The sequence below is a fragment of the Euprymna scolopes genome, chromosome 3, assembly GCF_053919585.1.
Source record: "Euprymna scolopes isolate OS-2025 chromosome 3, ASM5391958v1, whole genome shotgun sequence".
Taxonomy (NCBI): domain Eukaryota; kingdom Metazoa; phylum Mollusca; class Cephalopoda; order Sepiida; family Sepiolidae; genus Euprymna; species Euprymna scolopes.
The window spans coordinates 143,669,882-143,697,488 of record NC_136484.1 but is presented as its reverse complement, the minus strand read 5'-3'; the positions used below and the strand labels follow the sequence as shown (position 1 = coordinate 143,697,488).

The 27,607-nt window shown below is 35.0% G+C and overlaps 1 protein-coding gene across 3 annotated transcripts in view; it reads left to right on the top strand.

Annotated features, from left to right (window-relative positions):
* The window catches only part of LOC145259675 (regulating synaptic membrane exocytosis protein 2-like), a 602,608-nt gene that overhangs the window by 245,722 nt on the left and 329,279 nt on the right, over positions 1 to 27,607 (top strand). For 2 of the 3 annotated variants that reach the window (XM_080117339.1, XM_080117347.1), the window contains exon 3: positions 2,185 to 2,417. The exons of the other annotated variant lie outside the window; for it this stretch is intronic. In XM_080117339.1, coding sequence (XP_079973465.1) covers positions 2,185 to 2,417 — 233 coding nt within the window. The remainder of the gene's footprint in view (positions 1 to 2,184; positions 2,418 to 27,607) is intronic. 3 annotated transcript variants of the gene reach the window in all.

Below are 27,607 nucleotides of genomic sequence, written 5' to 3'. Positions count from 1 at the left end.
CTTTTTTTATATAGTTAAGGTAAAGGGATCACCGCTTATCAAGGCCTGGAGGCCACTCTAGCATAAGGGCGTAGGTGAATGGTGTGACAACATGATCAGTAATGCCGGACCTTGGGTAGGGCTTGATTACTTAAGGAGACGGGTCAAAAAGGACTTCTTTACATTAGATTTGAAAATTACTGTTATAATTAGATGGGAAGCAGCCCCACGGTATTATGTTACACAGACGAACAGTTCGAGGAAAGAACCCCTGATCACGAAAGTTTCGTTTAGTTTTAGAAATAGAGAAAAAGAGAAATTGTTGACGGCTGTTGTAGTTAGATGCGTATTTATTGCGAACATTTTGCAGGGAGAAGCCACAGACTGGAGCTCAGTCGAGCACCTGCAATAACAGTAATTTGCAAAGTCTCTTCTGTGAGAAAGGAGAAATAGACAGGCGAAAAGATCCTTGCCCGCTAGATTTCGAAGATATGTTTGTAACCTATCAAAGCAATGAGGGGTGCTCTTAGGAGCCCCACTCAAGCTGTGACAACAGTGTTTTTTTTGTTTTGTTTTTTAATATAGTCATCCCAAACAAGACATATTTGGGATTATTCTTGTGGGAGATGAGCGAGATGCCAGTTTACATTACAATTAAAATTCTTGATGTTAGTTCAGTCCGGGGAAACAAGTAACGAGGAAATTCCAATGTCTAACAGTTTGAGAAAAAAAAGCTATTATAGTAGAAGGTGTTTCTGCATCTAGAGACCGCTACAGTGAAGGTGTAGAATTTTGTTCCTAAATGGGTTTGTTGGGTCTATGTAGGTGGATGAGGTACACGTGCCATGATTTCATATGAATGCATTCCATTAAATACTTGTAAAGCAGACACAGGGGTGCAACGATGTTGCGATGGAACAGGGGTTGAAGCTTAGTTGAGAGTACGGGACATATCTTACGATGTATTTGACTTTTTTTATAGGTAAGCGATTACATCTTGAGCGACATACTTTCTAGAACGGTAGAATGATCCCACACTTGTTTCAATGATCTTGGTAATGGATCTGTTTTCGGTCTTCATTTCAGATCAGAAGTGAAGGTCAGTCACAGAAGGTTGTAAAAGCAGGGTTCATTTTAATTAGGGCCAATTGGCAGTATGGGCGTTGATGATGAAAACATAGAAGTGTGATTTTAGATGAATTAAAAGTAACTAGCCATTTTTATCCTATTGTACTACACGCTCTACATCGGAGGAGAGAAAGTCATTGCTCTAGAAATTAAGCAATCATCAATCTACAGCATTATTAATAGTGGTACTTCTGTTGTTCCTGCTTTTAATAGTCTTCATGTTATTTAATCTTCTCAGGATAAGGCTGGCCTTTTGCTCGTCCTTTTTGCTGATAATTCTTCTCTTAATGAATCTAATGCTCTTCCTCTGGATTTTCTATTGAAAACTGATCTCTTGATTCTTTAATTATCGCACATAACATGATTGCTAGGATTCTTTCTGTCTTGACCAGTATAAGGCGTTTGGTGTATATTTAATTCCTGTTGTCAAACGTTATGCTCCTTAGCTTTATTTTATCCACTCGAAATTATTTACTCTCTTTTTCAGTCATTTTTCCCGTCTTATTGAAAGGAGTCTTCTGTTGTCTTTATCTTAAAAAAGATGTTGGTGATCTGCCTGACACAACTAAGTATCATCTTGTTAGTCTTTTTCTCATTAACAAAGTTTTTGAAAGATTTGTCAGTATCAGGCTTGTTCATTTTCTGGAAAGTGTGAGCGTCTTTAGTATGGCTTTCGTGGTTTTCGTTCAACAGCTGATAGTGTAACACTTATAACTGAGCGGATCTGTTGGTTTATGGATAATTCCGGAAAGAGTCGTAGTATTGCGCTTGATATTGAAAAAAGATATTTCGATAGCATTCGACGGAGAGTAGCATTCTGGTCTTCTATATAAACTTCGAGGTTATGATATTGATGGCAAGGTGTTTTCTTACATTAACACTGGATTGTGTCTCTTCATCTTTTTTTTATCAATGCTAGTGTTCCACAAGGCTTTATACTAGGCCCAACAACTGTTACTACGGGAATGATAACATTTAATTATTGAATGTTAAAAATATCCGTTTCTTTTATTTGGCGTATTTATACTTTTGTGAATTGAATTTTATTTTAATGGTCGTTCTTATTTTTTGTTGCAGGTTTTTAGTCTTGCAAAGGGTAGGGACACTTCTCCCCAGGTCCAACAGGCTCCAAAACTCGAGGAAACGTCCCAAATACCACGATTCCCGAATGAAGATCCCCGATTAGCAATGGCGCCTCTTTGTCCTCCGATGCCCGACCTAACGGGCCTCTCTAACGAAGAGATAAAAATACTGAATGATGTCTTTCGACGACAACAACAATTTGATGTCGAAACAAAAGAACGTATCAAGTAAGAATTCGAAAAAAAAATCATACCTTTTAATAAATTTATGTGCTTAAAATTGAATCTACTACAAGTTAAAATTTGATTTGTGCTGCGTTGGTGTTGCTGCAGAGCAAATATAAACAAATATATGAGAGAAAGTTTTAAAACAGGATACACAAAAGTATTAAAATACACGAACTAATATCGATTGAATTTAAATAGTTAAAACCATACGTGTTTGGATATGCAAAGGAGTCTATACGTCTACGATAATCAGTTTGACGGGTTAAGACACTGATCAATCCTAGGATGTGTTCTGCTCCAAGTATTTACCTTCTCTCTTTGAAAAATATTGGTTTAACATTGGATACTTACAAGAAAATATCAGGAGATATACACATATTCTAATACTAAGCTCGAGTGATTATTTCATCTTGCGGTTTTATTTAAATGCTACATAAATATATTATTGAAAATCAGACTTAATAAAAATGATTGCCATTTAGCAGTTGTTTTGTTGGACAAATTGATTAAAACGATGTCAGTTAAAGACAGCCTCTTTTCGCATGCATATATTCGAATCTTTCTCTTTGTTAATAATTGCTGTATCTTGTATCGCCTAGCGAGTCCCGTTTGTATGTGGGAAATAACCCGTTCCTTCAAGATTTCCTAGATTTAGCCAAAATTAAAAATACCTCTGTCTAGAAGGATTTTATCGCCGATTGAGGACTTTAAACTATAAATTTCAGCACTGAAACAGATACTACATTTTTCTTCTAGCCAAAAGAGAAAGTCATTCCATTACTCTAGCTCAGCAATTTTCAGCCAGAGTGGGAATTTCTGGGTTTCGGGTGGTGATTAAATTGTCAAACTGGACCTAGCGTCAATAAAACACAGTGTCCACTACCCATCACTATAGAAAGGTCATGTTAGATATTATCTCCGCTAAGGTTTGAATTAAATCCTATTATGCTAATATTGGTTATTGTTGTTAGTATGGATGTAGATTTTGAATCAGACATGTTTAAAAGGGAAGAAAAATCATTCTGATACATGATGCAAGCTAAAAACAATTAGTATGGCTAGATAGTATATATCAATCTGTCTACAATCTATCTATAATTATAAATAATAATTATCATTTATACCTACGGATACTAGTATTTCATGCTTTCGCAATCATCAGTATAGGAGATGACCATTTCTGCCGGTCGGTAGATTTGAACCCGGCCAAGAAGCCACCTTTGACTCCATTTGCTAAGTCTTTACTTCGGACCAATAAATAATTACCACTGGTGGAATGAAAGGAATTAACAACTTATAAACGCAACGCCAAATTAGGGTGCAGACAGTGTTCAAACAAGCGGAAGTCGTGAATTTTATATATATATATATATATATATATATATATATATATATATATATATACCCAACAAATCAGACGAAAATACGATCAAAATGACAATATGTTTAATAAAGTTCAGGTTGATTATCTTATTATAAATTTTCGTATTGTGTGTGTGTGTGATGCGGTTTATCTCAGCCTAAAGGCTACCCACCCAGGCAAGTAAGGTACCGGTACCGAAATGAAGCTTATGACCCAGCGGATGTTTTAGTGATATTTATATCCATGTTTGGTGTATGGAAATGCAAAAAATAAATTAATTAAAGAAATAACGATTTACTAAACAACGTTTTATTTACTGGATATTTTTCCGATACAAGGACTCAAGTTTGCCCATATTTTACATTTTATGAAATTCATAAGAATTTAAAATAATAAAAAAAACACAAATATCTCTTTATCCACCTCTCAAATATTTCCCACTATTACCGTTTAAAAACATACAAATCCATACGATCCACTATTACTACAAATACGATACACATAAGAAATTACCATAAATAATCTTTAATAGCTATAAATATCCAAACAGGGTCGATATGCTGTTTAAAATGCACTAACCAATCAAATGATACCTCCTAGTAGAAGACATCACGTTTTACATCCAAATAAAACGTAGCTTCACCCGTTCTAGAGCTTTTGTTATATCAGAGACACCACTTATCTTCTCAAGGCATGAAGACCACTTGAGGATTAATGAATATAAGGTAGTTGGTGAGAGAAGAGAGTAATGATCGACGCAAACTAAATAGAATTTAAGAAGTGTACGTAGATTCACCAAGACTTATTGCAGGACATATAGACATATATACAGGAATTAATGACCAATGCATTCAAGAAGGTGACAGGGATCAGTAATGACAATAAATGCAGGTTCTGCCATACAGAATTGGAAAGTGTTGGCCATCTCATATCAAGTTGCAAGGTTCTTCTAGGGGACGGCTACTATATAGCGAGAAATGATGGAGTATGTAAGTACCTCCACTGGACCATCTGAAAAAAATTAAACATCCAGTGTAGAAGCAAGTCCTGGGAACATCAACCTGAAAGAACAGTTGGAAATGACTTACGAACATGAAATCCCTACAGCCACCTACCTTGAAAATGCTGCTGTGAAACATGACATAGTTATATGGAATAAGTCAAAGAGAGTTGCAACCTTAATTGAAGTGAGTGTTCCTAATGATGGCGGTCTGAACAGAGCTGAAAGAGAGAAACAGACTAAATAGCAAGGTCTCATGTACGATATGAAAAGAAACTGGAACGAGGCACAACTCTTTTAACGCGACGAATAACATATTTTGTTTGGTATAACAGACACAAGAGAAGCATACCGTCTTGATAGGTTTTTGTGGTTGTCTCGCTGAAATGAATCTGCCTTCCTCCGAAGGAAAACGCAATAACTCGAAGTTATATTTTCATATAGCTTTATTCGGTGTCTGTGACGTCTTTCGGAGATTGCACGCATTGTACTTTGTTTCTACATCTCTTTAATTCATCCAGTCGAATGCTATTATAACTGACGGACAAACTCTAACTCCAACACCCCTGGTAGAGGGCTCACTTTCTCTGATATACTTGAATAGTCTGTGTATCGGGAATAAATGAAAACGCGATTTCCTTGTTCGTTATCTAACGTCATATAATCAGGTCAGTCGCATTGTTTATTATTTCTATAATTAACTTTTCAATTTTTCATGATAACTATTTAACTGTAAATATGTTTTTGTTTTAACTATTTTTCTAACACATTCTTCTGTTATCCAAAATGCCAATACATTTCTCTACCATTGAAAATACCTATTTAAATAATATTTGAAAATCTTGCAGGGCCATCCTTTGCCTTCTGGTTCCATCAGTCATCGGGCACTATCCGGGAGTCAAATATAGGGTACTTTTCTTACTGTTTCAACACCAAACACGCAGATTGCCACTTGAGCGTTAGAAGCTAATATTTAAGATCGTGTGTAGCAGGGACTGTTGGGGGAGCGACGAAACAACAGATAAGTACAACCAGAAAAGCAAGAAACAGAAAGGAACTCCAGAGTATAGTGGTCCGATGGAAGAAATTATTAGAGTATGATTATTTTTGCCATCTAGAGCTCTCACCAATGAATAGGGTGGAATTTTGTTGTTTGTCCAGTTAGTTGGGAGTTTATACATCAAAGGAGCGCAAATCTATACGAGCATATTCAATGAAAATACATGTAAAACAGGTACAGAGATACACTATTGCTTGGATGGGAGAGAAATTAGAACTTAACCTATAGCATGTAAAGTAGAGTGAAAAACTAGTAGTAGATGCACTAGCCCAGATGTTAAGCAGTGCTCCAAGCATGAGCGAATTGTGGATTGCCCGAACCTCTCCCTTCTTCTCTTTATCTTTCTCACCCTCTTCATTCTATTTTATCTTCTCCTCTACATCTCCTTTATATATTTACTTCTCTTTCTGAATTATTGCGATAAAGATCGGGAATTTTTTTTTTTTTTTACATAGGCATCACCACATTATCAAGGCCAAGAGACCACTCAAGGATAAGGGTTAAAGAGTGTACAGTAGAAATTGGACATTATAGTAATCATTAGTAATGAAAATTTGGTAAAGTTGATAACTTATATGGAACGGCTCATCAAGACCTTATTTACGTTAGACTTGAAGACAACCATATTGTAGTCAGCCGGAAAGCAGGAAAACGGAAGACAATTCCACAGGCGTGCAGTTCTAAGAAAGAAGCTTTGTTCATGGAATCTACGTTTAGGTTTAGGCACAGATAAAAAGTGGGGGGAATTATTGATAGTGTTTACAGCTAGACGAGTGTTTCTTGTGAAAGTTTGGCGAGGGGGGACCATAGATTGAAGCTCATTCGAACACTTTCCATTAAAATAACGATACATCAGAGACAAACTCGCAACATCTCTTCTGTGAGATAAAGGTTGCAAGGAAGAGAAAAGGACATCTCCTACGAGGCTACGAAGTCTATTTTGAACTCTATCAATTGGGATCACTTAGATCATTCGGGCCACTATTTATTCCTTAGCGTAATTCTCACAACGTTTCAGTCGATGTAATCTTCGGTTTTCTTCAGTCGTATCTGTTGAATGCGGGAATCTTTCTGTCGAACACGAGAATCTGTACACCAAAAAGTTTGAAAGTTACATCGGCTGAAACGGTGTGGTGATAACATTCGAAATGAGGACAGTAATCCAAATAATCCACCCTTTCAATCCTTCTCACATTTACCTTTTCATTCACCCATTAGTTACCTCCTCTTCATGTCCTGCTACCATCTAAGAATATTCATACGCGGATAAAATATGCACGATGACAAGCAATGTAACAACGTTATTACTTTACGTATTATATAGATTCATATTTTCATATCAGATATTTTACATAGAAAATATAGATTTATATAATAATAAATATAAATAAAATATTTCTTTGTTACAAGTATTACTTTATGCTTTATTTTAATGCTTTATTATATCTAGCAATTATATTTATGTGCAATGCATATCTTTAGATTATAACAGGTTCTACTGATCGTGTTACCATCTATCATTAAAAAGAGTTCTGTGTATGCCTAGCTAAAAGAAATACAAGACAGCTACAAAACAAACACCCAAAAAGTTGTACATCCTTGATCAGTGTTGCCCTGGATAAAAAATAACTAAAATAAAATTTAAAAAAAAACTATTCATTATCTAGAAGTAAACTGCGTCAGGTTTTATCATAGTGGGCGGTTTTTTATTGTTATATAGAGGATTTTTATATAGAGGATAAGAGAAGTTGTAATACAAATATGTTGCACTTTTGTCGCGGGCAGCGTCAGGTATCTCTGCTAGTTGCATATAAAGCACACTCGGTCCGTTAATTTAAAGACACTTTGAGATGTAAATCATGTAAGAGTGGCGATTGATCAAACTTCAAGATTTTTTCTCATGAAAATTTGCTAATCGCATCATTTCTGCCACTGTTACTTTTTTCCAAACAGCATTTCAGAAGGGAAATAACTCCTACAGCATTAATTGCATCGTGTATAGCCAAACTTAATTGCAAGACTCTAGCCGACTATATTGTAATAACGTTTCTTGTTAAGCAGAGTATGTGTTTTTGTTTAATAAAAATTAAAACTATTCAGTAATTTGCGTTGCATTGTACGTTTTTAATGGTATTCAATTATTATAGTAAAAAAATAATTATATATATATATATATATATATGAAAGAAAGAAAAGGAAGAAATTATTTTCAGATAAGGGGGAGTAAAGGTTAGAGACAAAAAGGCTGTTATAAACCGGGTGATAATTCTCGCAAAATAAAATGGATACTTTGTTAAAAGAAAACTAATTTATTAAATAAAAATTTAAAAGAACGTTATAATTAAGAAATTATATATATATATATATATATATATATATATATATATATATATATATATATATATATATATAATTCTTGGTTCGTTCAAAATCGATAAAACAGTATTTCTACATTACCAATTTAATTGAAATTTTCAGAAAATCTATCTCTAACGTCAAGGAATATTTTCATATTACAAAAAAAAAAAAAATTTAACACTGCGAATTATAAAAATATTAAATATAATAAAAAATAGTTTTCGTAACTGCGAGACTGTCCGCCATTTAATTTCCGGTAGAATTGAGCTTTTCACTTGCACTACGCGTTAACAACTTTCGAATTACAACATTTTACTATCTACTTAATAGTAGCCAACGTAAGTACGTGAGAAATTAATAAATATTTAGTAACTTTTTCCTTTTATTATTCTTAAAGAGTAAAACTTTTTTTTTATTCATGAAAAGAGTTAAGTCAACATAAATAATGTTTGTAAATGTGCGAAAGGCAACGTAAGTAAATAAAAAAAAATGTTACATGCGCATGCGTTAATCTTTACTAAGGGGGGACTAAGGAAACGACGATTAAATAATTCTGCTGGTCGCCATGGTGTTACATATTCTTATCATTTTTCTCACTAGGGTTATCATCCTGGGGCGCCATTTTGAATCATTGAGGGGGACCTTTTACGTTTTCTATATAACATAAGAAAGATTCCGTGTGATTGTCTCTAATATAAATGGTTGTGTGTTTGATTATCATAAAGGGAATCGTGTGTGTGACATGTAATTTCTGAACCTACCTCTGCTTCTGCAAAACGGATCATCTGGAAATTTCTCATCCTGGAGGGAGACTTGATACCTGTTTGACGAAGATTTATCACTCCAAGACGATGAAATGGTTTTATAGTTTTTATTTCACTTTCCCCAGAGGTTCTGCAGAAGTGGAAGTGAAATCGGCTTGTGTTAGTTCTTCTTCACACACGTCAGCGTTCGTCTCCCCCCTCCCCAGTTAAGAGGGGGGACCAAATTGAATACGTCCGTCTTCTTCAAAGCTCAAATCAAATCTCACAGATCTAGCCAACCACGTCACACATACGTAATTTGGTCAGCTGACCTTTGGTTCTGGTAAACGTGTCTACCTCCACGTTTACTCACCTCTCTCTCTCCCTCTCTCTCCCTCTCTCCCTCTCTATTCTCTTATAGAGACACAGAGAGAGAAAATAGAAAGAGTAAGAAAGCCAGAGAGGGGGGAGGGATGCTCGTTAACATTCCTCCACCCCTTTTTTATCAAAATGTATGGCAAGCCATACATTTTTAATAACTAACTAACTAAAAAAAATAATTATGTCCGAAGTACATCTTTATTTTTTCACTTTCCGGACTCACCCCTTTTCCAAGAAAGATCAGGCACCAGTACTCTTCTACTACACTATCAACCCTTCTGCTGCTTCTCGAAAGTCTCTCCTCGACATTAACTTGCTTCCAAGTTAGACAAAGATACAGCTTTGCAGATATACATCTTGTCTAGGCGGTCGCATTGTTGGATATTTTCCACTGACTCTGCTCTTTATTTGTACCACTTGGCCAAACAAATGGAGACTCCATTTTCGATCACTTTTTCGAAATGGGGCCAGCATATCGCAATTACGACCAGAACGTCGGATGCTCCATGTTGGTGGTAGCTTTATCGCATGGGGACTCGAACCCCAGACCCTCAGATTAAAGTCTGATGCTCTACCGACCCAACCATCCCACTCGCGTTCTCGACTTTCAGCATAGGCCTAAGTCCCAGTTTTTTTCCTTTACTGTAATGCCCTGACGTCATTCTCTGAGTGGTCCTATTACTGGAGCTTTGTTCTATTCTATCTACTACTTCGGGACTTCACAAAGCTCTTCTACTAACTCCCTTGGTTGGTCTAAGTCAAGATACGCCTTCACACTGATTCACTCGGAGCCTGTTTGAGCTCCTGGAACCCGACAAGATACGGAATCATCACTCCCTAACTAATGTGCCAAAGCTTACTTGCGCATCGATTTCTAACTAAGTAGCTTTCCCTTTGTGATTTTTCCGTATTCCCAGCAAGTCCCAAGATTCCAACCCAGATATCCCTCACACATTCCTCTAAAAAAAAATAAAAAAATAATAAGGCTCTATCTTGTCCCTTACGTAATCTGCATCTTTCCCTTTCTTCTATCTCCCCGTGATTAGGCTTGGTACCGACTGTCCAGTCGCTCTGTACCCTGAGGAATTATCGCGACCTCGCACGCCAGACTTTTGTTGGACAAGACTTATTGCCGTTGCTTGGGCCTACGTGGCATCTTCCAACTCACTGGAACCACTAGTATTGTTTTAACAGGGTACTCATTACTCTAAAATAGTATTTCCCCTGCCAAATTTTCTAATTTGTGACAATACCGTGGCTTATAAAAAAAAATAAAACAACAGAAAAAACTGCTTTCTACAGCCTAATCGCCTTGTAATTCTCATGAAAAAAATGCAACTACGCGCTAAACGTCCCTAAAATATAACTAAACCAACCAAATCTATTCCAAAATAATTTAATTTAATAATACCAATTAAATTCACCCAGCATGGTTTGTTTTTTTAATTTTGGTATCTTTAATTCACAATAGGGTAACATTTTATTTTCCTAAGTACTTGCATACATATTTCATTCATCTTCTCTTGAGCGATTCGTAACATAATGGCCACGTCAGCCATTGCACCCCCTCTGCCCCTTACACCATGTCAGAGGGCATTTCATTTGCTCCCTTAAGTTGATTACAACTAGATCCGCTCACGCTGGACAGAATACATTCCGTTTACTGCTATGTCAGAAAAAACTTCTTTTTTTTCCAAAGTCGGTAAGCGCAACCTGCCTTGAAGACACATAGCTTCACGGAAAACATCGGATTTCCACACATTTAGTACTCAAACTTGCTCCATGTTGATTCTACTCGAAATCAACAGAAATCACGATAAAAAAATAAAATTCGAATCATTTCCCGAGAATAATGAAATTAATAACTACCCATGTAATTCAACACCTCTCCAAAATTCTAACATGCTTGCCACAGAAATTAAATTCCATTCACGCCCCACTTTTTTCTTTCATTTCTTCATATAGTTTATTTAACCCTATATTTATCCTTTTTTTTCTACCTTACTTATGTGGTCAAAACGTCACTCATGTCGAATAGAACATTTATTCTACTTTTCGAAAATTAAAATTAATACCGACTGAACCTTTGACTCTTCCGAAACTTTTTATTATTATTATTATTATTATTATTATTATTATTATTATTATTATTATTATTATTATTTATTACACTGTTTAAATCTTATTTCTTTCTCTTTTTCCCAATTTTATTATTACTATTATGATTATTAATTAATTAATTAACAACACGTTCTTTCTTTTATTAATCATTCTTTCAATAGACCCCACAAGCAAAGATTTCACCTCACCATTCTGCGAAATAAAAATACATGTCAAAGAACAAGAAAATTCTGCCAATACCGTTTGACAACACATCAATTACATAAAAAAATAATAAATTAAAAAAATACAAAAGTATCCTATAAGCAATCACAAAGTCCCATCTCACTAACAACAAAATTCCAAATAACAAAACACAGATTCGTGGATACTCCTTTTGACCACGTCATCAAGTAGGTCGGCTGCATAGTGCATCATCTTTTACCATTCCACAGAATTCAAAATTAAAGAAAAATCACAGTCGTTTACGAAAAAAAATACCTAGACATTTACAATTAAAATACAGTCGTTTCTAAAATAAAATAAAACGACTCACTTATAAAGTCTCAGACAACTCGATCGAACTAAAAATTGTCCATGTCAGAAAAAAAAAAATTCCTAAGAAATAAAATCGTACAATTAGTGAAAAAAAAAAGGAAAAAAAATCACATTTCAGAACCTATCCATTGTTTTTCATCAAAAGTACATATTGTTTTTCCTTAAAAGTTACGCTTAGTTCACAGTTTAAAAATGATACAAAATATTCATAACACATATTTGTGATTGACGTGTTTATCATTACAGTCATATGTTCTATGTCCTTTTTTTTTTCTTTTTGGTTTTCTCACTGGCTGTTGTTAAAAATTTACAAAATAAAGCCATTTTTCGTTTTTCGCTTCTAATGTTGACATTAAGTGATATTTTTCTTCGTTCATAACGAGCTAATTCCCAATACGATAAACAATTTTTTAACTAATTTTCTATATATAAAGTTTTACATCTGTGTGTCTGTATGTCTTCCTTTTCTTTCTTCGTGAAAAGGTTGTACGTGTGTATTGCTTTTCTTTTTTTTTCTTTTCTTTTTTAATTATTTTTCTAATTCGCCTAGTGTTTTAATGGACCCTACGTTGTGTGTGTGTTGATTTGTATTTTTTTTTTTTTACTGTTCTTTCTTTTTCTTTTTTTCCATACATTTTATTGTTTTTCTTGTCCTTTTTTTTTCTTTTTTTTTTTAGTCTATTTCTTTTTTCTTGACACTAAATCTCCATGCTTCCACGTTGTATTTTCTTAAACACAGGTTCGATTATCGCATCGGTGACGCGACTGGTCGACGAACACCAAATTGAATATGTTATATATTCGTTATCATCGAAGGTTATCCTGAGGGGTACCAAATTGAGCTTTCGTTACATTTGAATATGTTATATAGAGTTCTTCATTTAGGGGCACATTTTACGTTTTCTATATAACATAAGAACGATTCCGTGTGCGTATAATTGTCTCTAATATAAATGGTTGTGTGTTTGATTATCATAAAGGGAATCGTGTGTGTGACATGTAATTTCTGAACCTACCTCTGCTTCTGCAAAACGGATCATCTGGAAATTTCTCATCCTGGAGGGAGACTTGATACCTGTTTGACGAAGATTTATCACTCCAAGACGATGAAATGGTTTTATAGTTTTTATTTCACTTTCCCCAGAGGTTCTGCAGAAGTGGAAGTGAAATCGGCTTGTGTTAGTTCTTCTTCACACACGTCAGCGTTCGTCTCCCCCCTCCCCAGTTAAGAGGGGGGACCAAATTGAATACGTCCGTCTTCTTCAAAGCTCAAATCAAATCTCACAGATCTAGCCAACCACGTCACACATACGTAATTTGGTCAGCTGACCTTTGGTTCTGGTAAACGTGTCTACCTCCACGTTTACTCACCTCTCTCTCTCTCCCTCTCTCTCCCTCTCTCTCCCTCTCTCCCTCTCTATTCTCTTATAGAGACACAGAGAGAGAAAATAGAAAGAGTAAGAAAGCCAGAGAGGGGGGAGGGATGCTCGTTAACAATGGAACTCAATGTCCAAGGGGTACCAAAAATTGTTTTCATATGAAGAAATTACTTTTTCGAAAAGTGGGATCTCACTTTTCCATGTAAATTTAACTTAAAATGAGCACCCACTCTCTGGCCACCTGAGGAAGGGGCATTTATTTTCGTGTTCATTGGCTTAAAGGTTTTTTGACAAGGCAGGTTGGTACGTGAGTGCATGTTTAACAGCCTTCGTTTATGCTCGCGCGTAGTGTAAACAAAGGCTACATCTGTGAAATGGAAAATAGTCCCAGAGTTCAGGGGTTATTACCATGCAAAAGAAATAAAACAAAATTTTTTTTAGCCAAGAAACACACAGAAAAAAATAGCATCCTTTTTTTCTATCGAATTTATTTGCTGTTTTTTATTGAAAACTATTTTGCCCGGGAATTTTTGATAAAATTTTCCATTAAGTGTCGTGCGTCTCACGTTCGTATATAACAATTATTATTTTTTATTCTTATTTTTTTTTGTAGATTTCGGTGTAGGTTTTATGATATGAAGAAATTACTTTTTCGAAAAGTGGGCGATCACTTTTCCATGTAAACTTAACTTAAAATGAGCACCATCTTTCTAGCCACCTGAGAGAGGGGGGATTTTTTCCCATGTTTATTGGCTAAACAGCTTTCGTTTCTGCTCGCGCATAGCGTAAACGAAGGCTACGGCTCTGAAATGGAAAATAGTCCCAGAGTTCAGGCATTATTACCATGCAAAAGAAATCAAACAAAAACTTTTTAGTCAAGAAACACACAGAGAAATGCCCCTCTCTCAGGTGACCAGAAAGGGGTGCTCATTCTAAGTTACTTTTCCATTGAAAAGTGATCACCCATTTTTCGATAAAGTAATTTCTTCATATTATGAAAACATTCTTTTTGCGACGGAAACGGTTTGCAGATTCGTTTTTAGTACACCGAAATCTACAATAAAATATTTCGTTATATACGAACTTGAAACGGGCCTTAAAGTAAAATAATACCGGATTTTTGGGGGTTGATTTGCCGTTTAGTTGTACAAATATCCTCAAACCAGGTAATCACTAAAAGGGACTCCCAAAAGTCGTCACCTGTATCGAGCAAAAGTTTAAAACCACCGATTATATGGCAGCCTACGCCACAGTAACATATATTGAGTGAGTTCCGAATAGTATTTTGTATAGTTTTTTAGTTTAAACTTATTTTCCAAAAATTTCCCCAAACTTAACGTGTTCGATACAGTCTGCCGCCATTTGTATTTTTCAAATATACCGATAAACATTGAATGTTTTTGAACCGATTAAACATTATACATTCCATAAAAACACTACAATCTTATCCAGTTAGGTAGACCATTTACTTTTCTTGCCTTTGATAACATTTATTTGTTATATATTTATTTTTGACAACTTCTTTGTATCTGTGTTTAGTAATATGAACCCTTTTCATTTAATGTAACGTTTAGTCGGCTCGAAAAACAGTGTTTATCGGTGTATTTGAAAGCTACAGTGGTGGCGGACACTGTTGATTACATTATGTTTGAGAAAGTGAGTTAAAACTAAAAAAATTATACAAAATACTGTCAGAAACCCACCGCTTATGCCAGCCTATGTCATGGTAACATATATTCAGTTGGTTTCTGACACTGTTTTGTATAGTTTTTAGTTTTCAACTTACTTTCCCAAATTTAATGTATTCAACAGAGTCCGCGACCATTTTTGTTTTTCGAGCCGATTAAACATTTTACATTACATAAAATCACTAAACAATTATCCAGTTAGGTAGGAACCTAACTTACCTTACCTTTGCTTTCATTTATTTGTTTTGGGACAACTATTTCCAATCTGTGTATAGTAACCCACTCCCCATCACCCAAATATTAATTACTAACTCACATTTTTGTATACAGAAAAAAACATTTAGCGTTTCAACATTTGTGCTACGTTCGGCTTAATCAACTGATTGTTTGTCGAGCCCAAACAATTATTGACGGAAACTCCCGAGGATCCAGATCAAATTCTGCAAAAGTACCATTTTTTTTTCATTTTCCCCTTCTTTTTCACTTTTTGGAGTGGATTGTTGTACTAGGAATATGAGAAACATGCATTTTCTCTTTTTATTAGATTTTTTTCCATTACACCAAATTGTGCCACTGGAACGCGTGGCGGGATATAGCTAGTATATATATATATATATATATATATATATATATATATATATATATATATATATATATATATATATAGTGATGATCATATTTATTGGCACGGTAAAATAAAAGTTAAATTTTGTCTAATAAATTCTAAAAAAGGGATTAAATTAAAGAAAATAACAAAGTATATTATGTATTTTTAACTGGCATTTCCGATGCAGCAATCGGATTTTAGAAAAAATAAATAACAAAGGAACAACAAACATAATTGCAAAAAAACCCTTGTTCAAAATTATTGGCACGGCTTTGTTTTTCTTTTAGTATCAGTATAATATCAATCAATTTCCGGTTTACGTGCTTTCTGAACTTTTTTATAGCCATATTATGCTTATTTAACGCTAATTCAGTGAATAATTTTTTTCAGATAATTTTTAGATAGCGATTTATTTAAACTATTATAAGTGACTAAATTATAATTTTCAATCGCCATGGTTAAAACTAAGGAACACAGCGAAGACGTCAGGAAGCTTGTTGTAGCATGCCATACCAATGGGGAGGGCTATGATAAGATTTCAAAGCAGCTAAACCTTCCCAAATCCACTGTTAGAGCCATAATAAACAAGTTCAAATCGCAAAGCCACGTTATGAGTTTAGAGGGTAGAGGGAGAAAAAGGATTCTTTCCCCAAGAGATGAACGGAAAATTGTTCGACAAGTAAAACAAAACCCAAGGATATCTGTTGGGGAGATTGTTGATGAACAGAGCACCTCTGGAGTGAATGTATCTCGACATACAGTTGGTAGAGTTTTGAAGAGAGCTGGTTTAAAAGCATGTCGTCCGAGAAAGACTCCCTTATTGAAGCCTATGCACCTGAAAGCAAGGCTAGCCTTTGCAAAACGTCATATTGATAAAGATGTTGCATTCTGGAAACGTGTTCTATGGACTGACGAAACGAAAATAGAGTTATTTGGCCATAATAAAGTGTCTTATATTTACAGAAAATCTGGCGAAGCTTTCCTGCCTAAGAACACCATACCCACAGTGAAGCACGGTGGAGGCAGTTTGATGTTTTGGGGATCCTTTGCTGCCTCTGGACCAGGGCGACTTGTTAAGGTCACAGGTAGCATAAAAAAGGAAGATTATGTTAAAATATTGGATGAAAACCTGAAAGACTCTGCTAAAGAGCTCTCACTTGGTCGTCGTTGGTGGTTCATGCAAGATAATGACCCAAAGCATTCGGCTAAACTGACTAAGAAATGGCTTGAGGACAATCATATTAATGTTTTGGAGTGGCCATCACAAAGCCCAGACCTTAATCCAATTGAAAATTTATGGAGAACATTAAAATTGAGGGTAATGCAAAGGAAGCCTAAGAATCTTATTCAATTGGAGGATTATTGTCAGGAAGAGTGGGCTAAAATTACTACTGAAGAGTGCAACAACTTGGTTGTAAACTATGAAAAGCGACTGAGGAAGGTAATCAAGGCCAAAGGCTATACAATTGATTATTAAATAAATCGTGCCAATAATTTTGAACAAGGGTTTTTTGCAATTATGTTTGTTGTTCCTTTGTTATTTATTTTTTCTAAAATCCGATTGCTGCATCGGAAAAGCCAGTTAAAAATACATAATATACTTTGTTATTTTCTTTAATTTAATCCCTTTTTTAGAATTTATTAGACAAAATTTAACTTTTATTTTACCGTGCCAATAAATATGATCATCACTGTATATATATACATGTATTCGATTAAAATGCTATAGAAAATTTTCAAGTTAATAGGTAAAGTAGTCTTTTAGCTTACCTGTTATTAACATCCGGACATTTGCATTTTTATTCATATAGATAGATACGAATAAATATAAATTGGTGTTTCTGCGTACGAAAATATAAAACAGCATTCACAAGTATGACAATCCAGACCCACTTTCCGTTATGCAAGGAAAACATTAACTAGATTCGTCACGTGCAGCTTATTAAGTACACACGTTAGTTCTTTCGCTTTTTCACCGCGAATACCTTGGTGGAATGAGAAAAGCTTGTATTGTGAAGAAAATTTTACTAATCATAAAGGATTGTAATAATCAAAGCAGTTTTGTTTGATCTGGATAGCTTTCATTTCCCTTTTATTTCTTTTTCTTTTATTATTAGGCCTAATAGAATTACGACAAACAACGTGTCTTCCTCACATAATGACGACAAAAAATGCGTTTATCTGTTCTTTTCTGCTATAATAAAATAGAAAATAAAAGGAAACCCGGAAATGTTACATTCTAATGTCTTTAATCAGAAGATATATTTCAGATTAGTGTACTTCCTTCCTCAGAAATGACGAGAAAGTATTGACAATGTGAAGGTGGGCGTACACTACTAAATAATAAACATTGAAGTTGTGTAATTAAAATGAAGCCTTATTTGGTTCATATTTTACGGCGTATCAACACTCCTGGGGTCATTTAATACCATAACATATTTTTGTATTATTATTATTATTATTATTATTATTATTATTATTATTATTATTATTATTATTATTGTTCTTGTTCTTGTTGTCGTCGTCGTCGTCCTCGTCGTCGTCGTCGTCGTCCTTCTTCTTCTTCTTCTTCTTCTTCTTCTTCTTCTTCTTCTTCTTCTTCTTCTTCTTCTTCACTAGGAGTTCTCACATAGGTCATCATCAAGGATTACTCGCTGATAATAATCGGCGGTGTTCTCCCGAGTCTGGATAACAAGAAATTTTCTTAGATTTCCAGTACTATCCACCTTATTCGTTAAACTTTTGAAAATGACTTGGATTATCGCAACAATAGCTTACCATTGATCTCTTGCTGGCAAAAACTATTGGCTTTTATTGAGATTTGGGTGACAATAAGCCTCTTCAAGGTCCGCGAACTCTTTGCACTTATCCAATGGAGTGCTATTATCTCCTCGATATTTCAATCCTCTCTGATCCTCCATGACTATTTGGTGTACAGCCCCTCTCCATTTTTTTCTGGAGGGGGCAAAGTTAACTTTCTGGTTTCAGTTTCAGTTTACTTAGTTCCGTGTGTCTTACTTCTGTTGCAGATTCCATATGGCGGTTAGCGTTTCTAACGCATCTCGGTTAGTTTTCAAATTCAAGGGTTTTACTTAATATTTCAGCTGTTTTCCGCATTACCGTCTGTTTTAAAGTCTCCGTCTTACCCTTAGTTATGATTTTCTCTATTTTTTTCAAGTTCTTTGGGTGTGTTCCTAGTGCTCCTGCACATTTTTAGTAGGCCCACCGATTTTCTTCATGTTCAATACTCCTTTTAGTTCTTTGAAAAGTTCTGCAAAATTTTGTTGTTGTTGTATCGTCTCTTCGCTCGTCACCCTGCCGTCTGGTGAGACAGCTAAATCTTGAATTTCGCATTTCCATTCTTGTTAATCATTATGAAATTTTATCCTCATTCTTATATGATTTTATTCGCTTGTACCGCCATGTTCCAAAAGAGTTTCTAGTTTCCAATTTGAGTCTGCGCTATTTGTCTGCATGTTCGATGTGCAGTCGTTTGCAGAGTTCTCAGTATAATCTTTTCTCGACACAGCTCTATCTATTCTTGTATTCATTTTGGATTGCTTTTTTCTATTTACATGTGATTTATGGTTTCGTCTCTTTGTCTGCAGCGTCTACATATACTGTTTTTCTGTGTTTTGTCCATTTTATCCTTCATGTTCGTTTTAATTGCATAGTTGTGTGCAGTTTTCAGTAAACGTTATGTTTCTTTGTTCTTATATCGTTTTCTTAGCAATGCCCAATTTCGTGATTCTCTTCTCTTATCAGTCTTATAAATAATCTATGTAGCTCTTTTCTTTTACTTTGCTTTCTTGTATTTTTGTTTCTGATTTCATTTTTGTATTGTTCTTCTTGATGGTGTCTCTAGTTGCAGTGATCAATCTTTCTCTGTTCATAATTATGTACAAGTCTTTCTTGTGTTTTATACACAATCGTCTTTATTTATCAATCCTTTTCTTTTGCATTTTTTCACAATTTCATATTTTGTTATGTACACACACATACACACACACACGTACACATTATTATGAATTATGAAACAATTTATCGGCGTTAATGATGTTTAACTTAATTTTGTTTCCACTAGATCTTTATCAAAATTGAAATAAAGATTCTAAACATAAACTTTAGTGCCATTATATATTGATTTTTTCCAGGTAAGAAGACAAAAACAGTGATAAAACCAGGCAATTTTTAACTAAAGATTTAAAAGGTTGAACATGATTATATCTTGATTTCTATATTCATAAAAAGATATAAACGTGGTCCGGAAACTATTCTGTTCAGGAAATTAATTTTACTTCGTATGGGATAAGTATTCTTCTAGCACACACACACGAACACACACACACACACATATATATATATATATATATATATATATATATATATATATATATATATATATATATATACATATATATATATTGTTATGGCCTTAGAGAAGGATTATTAAAAATGGCCCGAACAACGGATTTAGTTAGAAATTAATATGTTGTACAAGAAAATGAAACAAAGATAAAGTTGTCGTTTTTTTCTGATTGTTACATTAAACAGTATGTAATTTAGAGTAAGTTGCGATAATTTCCCACGAGAGTATAAGTCTCGGTTTTTTTTTATAATGATTAGAAAAGTCCATTACAAGTAAATAAATAAATTTTTATAACGCTTATCTCCATAGCTTTTACCTCGCAAGGTGTACTAGCACGTTTTCTTTTTTTTTATCGATAGTTACAGGATTTGTGAACTTCCTTTTCTTTTAAGATCGACGGCGTTCTTGAGCTGTAGTGAAGTAGTGTTACATGATAAGGGCTGTCCCCTTTTCATGTAAGTATAAAAATAGAGAGATTAGTTAAAATGAAAATGAAATAGCATAGGCGAAATTCGAACCTCGTAATCTAGGTTTAGAAATAGATTACGTGTGAGAATTTAAAAATGTAAAACAAACATTTGTTTAGTATATAGATAAATATTTCAAGGAAAGAATGTGAACTCTCAAGTTTGTTATGAAATTTTAAATTGAAAGAATGCAGCTTATAAGATAATGTTTTTTTTAACATATTGGATAAATAGGTTACTGAGAAATAGGAAAAGTTTTGGACACGTATGTCCAGAGCACGTGAAAGAAGGCACATGTTTAAACATGTGTATGACGTCACGGAAAATAGAAAGTTCTAGGAATAGAGAAAAAACTTTAGAGTTAGTCAGTGAGAAAACTCGGAGAGAGACAGTCAGGCGTCTAGGAAGCGAGACGTCACTTCAAGGAAAAATGTGAGACTTTGAATTCTTGGTGATGGAAACGGCCGGTCGTGACGAAATAAACCATTATGTGTTTTGCAAAGCTCGTCTTGTGTTTATGATTCTTACAAAAAGGTAAAGTTAAATTGTATTATATATTTGTGTTATAACATGTCTTTTCATACACATCTCGACTTCTCAAATTACAATGTCCGAACTGTCTGAACACTATGTTTTCACTCAAAGAGCTTTCTCCTTTTCTTCTTCTACACATCTAAGGAATGAACATTTTAATATATAAGAATCTCTTATAACAGGAACAATATCTCTAAGTCTCTTCCAATAAATCTCTCTCGGACTCTTTCTAAGCATCTCTTCCTAAGACTCACTCTTAATGAAAACCAATATATAACAGTAGAAGAAAAAAAAGAAATTAAAAATATATATATATAAGACACAGCTGTTCCTTCCAAAAGGTTGAGCGGTATCAAGCTGGCTACATCCGCGATGTCCTGCAACTTAGCGACAAGTTTAACCTTGGTCAGCCAGGTTATAACATCTCCCTCTCCAGAGAAAGTCTTAAGCATTTCACTGCTGATCCTCTTTGCTTCCATAGTTCCCGCCGAAATAGCTTGTAGTGAAGTAGAAGAGAAAAAAAGGAAATAAAAAAATGTATATATAAGACACAGCTGTTCCTTCCAAAAGGTTGAGCTCTTCAACGTCCAAAAATAATTCACCGTCACAAAAATAATTCACCGTCACTTCTTCCAACCGTCGTTTCACTCTCTGCGCTCTTCACCCCTGCTTTAAAAAAGTACCGTTTATATGCTGCCCATTTCTCTACTTATGCAAATTGACTATCAACCAGAGCCATCTAGTTTTCCATTTCTCCAAACAGCCAATTTGCAAAGGGGTACAACTCAAACCATAATCGTCTTAATGAACTATGCAGTTTATTGTCCTCTGTTTCATGTGCATATTTGAGATACTCCAACAGATGCTTTCTTATTTTGGTTAAGGTGTCATGCCTGCGTGAATTTAAGCTTTTGAATGATCTTTTCTATATTTTTGATTCTTTAGTTTATTGTGCTCAGTTCCGAGAAAGACGTGTTATTTTTTATAAGTTTTGTAGAAACCCCTTTCTCTTGGGCCATATCGTTTCTTAGACACAATAAAGATCCTTCTCAATTTTTTCCTTTGGCGGCAGTTTTTCGAATACATATTTCATTTTTACTGGAACGTAGTATCTTCTGGACATACTAGTGATAGTGTATGAGAGTTAGGTGTAATCCTATAGATCTATACAAACTGTTGCAAGGTCCCGCCTGCATGTTTGATCGCAGATGGTACTGGGGAGTTGTGACATGTTTAATTTGCAAAGTTTCAGAGATCTCTTTTGAATTTGTGGACGTAAATTGAGCCCCCTTGTCATTTACTAAACAGTCGATAATATCAAACTGAGGAAATAATTCATGAATGAAATTGATAACTACTCCTGTAGTGGGTTTCTTACATGTGAGCACTTCTGTCCATTTTGTGTAGCTGCCAACCAAAGTTAGGTGCATTCTAGACCAAGGTTAGTCTGTTTATGGCCATGGCTTCAAAATGATTGGGGGTGCCTTTACCGTAAAAGCATAACCCTTGCATGAGCCGACTATGTTGTTGATGTCTATATCCATCTCTAGCCAGTCTATGTAACCACGTATGAGACTCTTTATTATGTTTAATTCTGGGTGACCCAATATAAAGGTTTTTCTTTTTTCTTTTTGAGTAATAAATGTATGCCGACTCTCTGGCAGTATAGTAGGACGTCATCACACATAGAAAAACTGTCCTGTATTTTTTTTTGTTTATTTGCGATGTTTTTGTTTTGTGGCACTAGTAAATTGGTCTTAGTGTGTTTTGCGTTTAATTTCATGCAGTGTGATCGGACAGTGTTGCACATTATGGTTTTAAATTCATTATAAGTACGAAAGAAAGCAATTACTGATTACTCAGAGATTACTCTGTCTTTGAACTAACCTTGAAAGTCTGTCCACATGTCCGATCTGTTTAGAGGAGTGGCATTCTAAATTAAAATTGAGTAAAAATTTTGCTGTGTAGACGGGTAGAATTTTTCTCTCAAAAGGTGGTAAATAGAGGTTTATGGTCTGTCTGCAGCATAAACAGTTGCCCGTTTAAATATTGGTGGTACTTTATAACTGCGAAGTATCTAGCAAAATTTTCTTTCTCAATTTGTGAATAGTGCTTTACTTTTGTCTGGCATTTTATCTAAGATACAGTCCTGTATTCCATAGGAGCTCGCATCACTAGCCACTATGATAACTGATTTTAGTGGCGTAGAGGAGGAGAATTTAACAAACCTGTTTCTCAAGCTAAACCAAATCGAAGCTTCTTCTTTCCATTTCGGGGTAATATGTTACCGCATATAACATTTCTTTTTTCCTCTTTTTTAAAGCTTCATAACCTTTTCCGTTCTTTTTCTTTTCGGAGCCCAGTAAAAAAAAGGGAGAAACATTCGTCGCTCTTCATGGCTAATTCAAAGTAAACCATATAACGTTTTTTTTTCATTTTAAGGTATCATTTCGCTTTATCACCACACATTCTATGAGCCAAAGAAAACAAAGACACCACCTTCCCTCGTCGACACGCAAATCCTGACTGTCCCTCTTTCTTTTATCCTTTTCTCCGCTTTTCGGCTGCTGCTAGTGTTCCCTACGACCTCGGTATGACCTAACATTGATTCCCAAAAATAACTTGACCCCGGCAGCGTCGCAGTCGTTTCCGCTTTGCCATGGACTCACGTCCCCTGTTTGACTTGCGTCCACTCCGGGGTCTCAGTTTTCTTCTCACGACCTTCGGACCATGACAATATATATATATATATATATATATATATATATATATATATATATATATATATATATATATATATATATATAGGAGAGGAGTTAATCTATGCAAATTAACATTTAAGATATTTGAAATTTCATGGAATAAAAAAATATTTTATGTTGTATTCCTTGTTTTTTAACATAAATATTTATAAATGGTAATTTACAATTAAACTCTACTCGTATTTAATGCTTTATGTCGAATATTGAGCATTGTTCGAAAACGGCCAGGTCAATTTTTCTGAAATTTTACACGAAGGTATTTCATGTGGTTGGCAATATTACGCATTTCCCCTATCAGGTAATGCAGCTCTGGAGACGGTCTTTGTTTAACATAACATGTTGGTACTCCAACCACGACGTAACTTCAGAAACGTTGGCATCATCTGAGAAACCCTTTTGCTTTCTAAAAGCCATTTCATTGTTGAAAAGAGGCGAAATTCAGAGTGTACGGGGTTAGCAAATTAGGGAGGATGGGGAAGAATTTCATAGTCACAAACCCGTGCTTTTGTTCTGGCGACACTCGCATTGTGGAACAAATCGTTGTCTTACAGCAAGATAGGTTTGTTGATATTAAACCGCCTTTCATTTTCCTAGCGTCTCTTAATTTCCCCATACGTGCGCGACATTCAACAGGGCTCACTACTTCACGCTTGACTTAGTTCAAACGCTTGTAAATCAGAAACTACAATTAGTTCAGAGTTGTACTTTGCCACATAACCCATAGAGAGATAAGTGATTGCACAGAAAAAATCAACTATATCATACAACAGAAAGTGAATTACGCGCAAGAACTTATCTAACGTTCTTCATAAACTAAGTATCAAGGTTCCTTAAGCAAAATATTGTCCATTCAAATTCTGCTATTAACTATTACTGCAGTTTTACAAGACTCCTCAAAGATGGTGAGTTGTGTAGACATTTTTCCTGAAGGTGAATAATGGTCGAGAATAAGGAGGAATCATCACACATTATCATTATGGAAATGTCAAGAAGTAAAGGACACTATACACCCCTACTTCGTTTATCATGTGTATTTAAGACGATCAAAATATATTGAGAATTGTTTAAGATATTTTTGAAATGTTAAATTTGCATTGTCTCAATATAAGAACACCTACTCGATGAAAACAATGGTTTTCAAACATAGATCTTAAACATAGAAAGTGTATAAATAATAGTTTGAACCAAAAGGATAATGCATGAAAATCGTAAACATTTAGATCTCCACTTTTTAATAAGTAAAAAGACATCACTACGCAATAACACGAAGTTGTCTTTCAAATTATCGCAATTTGCGAATAATTCGAATAACAAAATAAAATAGACTCTCTGCAATTCCCTATTAGATGATACCAAGAATAGCCCTTTATGTCCAAATGGCTAGATGCCTTGTTTGGAGTTGTTGTGTTCGAAGAAATGTAACGGCAGAGTCCCTGGGTATCATGATGACAAGTATACAGGCTTATTTGTACTTAACCCCATTTTATTCACCTTAGAAACATTAAATTATTTATATGAAGATGTTGAGTGCCCGGCGTGTCGCTACCATGCTAGTCTCTCTGTCTCTCGAACTCTCAGATCAAACGACATTATCTCTTAACTTAACTTATTAAGAGTTATATCCCCTTTTTTATCGCTATCATATGTGTGAAAAAGAGTAAAAGAAATAAAACAAAAGGAAATATCGCTGCTATTCATAAAACTACTTAACCTGTAGCTGGAGAGCGAAAATAAAGATAAGGTATATAGGGCGAGTAGATATAGACTAATTTTATAATTGTTTTTTTTATTAGTTTATATTCAGACTTAATAAACAACGTAACCCCGAGATCGTTGCATAACCCAACGGCCCACCTTTCTTTGGGAAGGAGTAAGTTTATTGCTATCTGTTTGGGGGACTCTTACTAGGGAATATTGACGGGGTTGTCCAGACAATATTTAAAAGGAGAAGTCGTCTTTTTATATGGGCGTTGTTTATTTTTTGCCACATTGCAGCCACACATTACGCTGCGGTGATGTAAGTTCAGAGTCGAATAACAGATCTTTCAGACCATATGCATACCAATCGATACTCTCTTTCCGACAATCAGCCTGACAGAGACTAGACCATTGCAGTGGTCTATCATCTGTCAGGCTGTTGTATTTGTTCTGAGTAGTCCTAGGGGTTCCTTCTCTCAGTGCGTGTCTCCGCTCTCTGAGAAGGACTTAGTTCATTGCAAGCTGACTTAAAGCACTTCATAGGAGTAGGCCGACAGGGATGCTTAGGCAACTTTTAAGAGGCCAGAATGCACTACATTTAGTGTGATGGTTTATCTTCCCCAACTTCCGGCCTTGTATTACAACTTCCTGCGGTGTGATTACAGTAAATATAGTCGAGTAGCAGAAGTTACACTTGTAACATTGTATTACTGTAATATACCCTTTTCTTCCGTTTCAGTATGTGTTTGTCATCTATTTATTATACGTTTTCGAAGACGTATCAATTTGTATCTTGCAGGAACACGCTGGGATAAACCCTATGTATCGCTTTATTGCAAGTCAATATATTTTTCATTTTGAAATTGCTATTAACCGCAGAGAAGCGGAATTTGGTAGACTGGAAGAGCATGACAAGGTTCCTTATTTCCCTAATTTTATAGGAATGTGAACTACTATTTTTAAAGTTCTTCTAATTTTTCTATTTTCCGGTAATTTTAACTGTGTACCACTTTTTTTACAATTGTCTTATCATGTATATTTTCAGTAATAAACTATTCTAACTTCATTCTATATTCTAAATCATATTTCTATTTATATGAAACAAAGAACATATCCAGTAACAATATTAACCGAAAAAAGAACGAATTACTCACTATTTTGTTTAAGGAAATATTTATTTATCAACGTGACTCCCGTGCTTCAAAATCATTTTGAATAGTCTCTTGTCAATCGGCGGATTTGAGATGATGTTATGCTAAAGTTCATTCTTCGACGAAAATTGAAAACCTCGTTAAGAAACTTTCAGCTATATTATTGACCGGAGCTTCTCAGTTGGGTTCATATCTGGAGAACAAGGTGGCCATGTCATCAAATTTTCTCAGATGTCGTAGCTTTAGCTGAGTGGGATGGAGCATTGTCTTGCATAAAAATAAATTTGCGGTCACGCGCCAATGGAAGGTCATAAGGTCATGAAGCCATGGTGACAAATGCCCATTTAAAAATACAATATTAGACTGGCTTGTTAGTTTGACACTTTCTAACACTCCAAATGGTTCAATTAGTTCATCGCAGATTATTTAAACCCAAAACACGACACCTCCATCTCCCTGTTGACGACAGAATCGATGAGGGTAGGGAATTCAAGAGGACGTCAAACCTTGGCCCACCAATCTTTTCTATCAAGGATTGCTCTGGCCTCATCGGTGAAAAAAATTTCCAAAGCTTGACAGGGAAGGTATTCCAGTCTTGTCAAATATAGCAGCACTGTTGCTGCCCGGCTGCTTGATAAGTTGACGGCGAATTTTTCTAAAATCGCGAGCATAAACTTATTTCTTGTGTTTTGTCCTTTCTTTGGTTTCATGTTTTAATTTTTAACGAATGACGACAATGTTCTTCAATCTCTTCCAAGCTACTTGGCTATATCTGCGGGAGATAAACCTTCTTTAATGCCTGCAACAACACGTTCCTTTTCATTAGCTGCTAATCGACTCTTTCTGGGCATTTTGGGAGACCTGCAATAAAAAGAATATACACTTAAAATCAGCAAAAAAATAGAAAAATTAGAATAACTTTCAAATATTTGTTCAAATTTCACAAAAATCAAGGAAAATAAGGCACCTTGT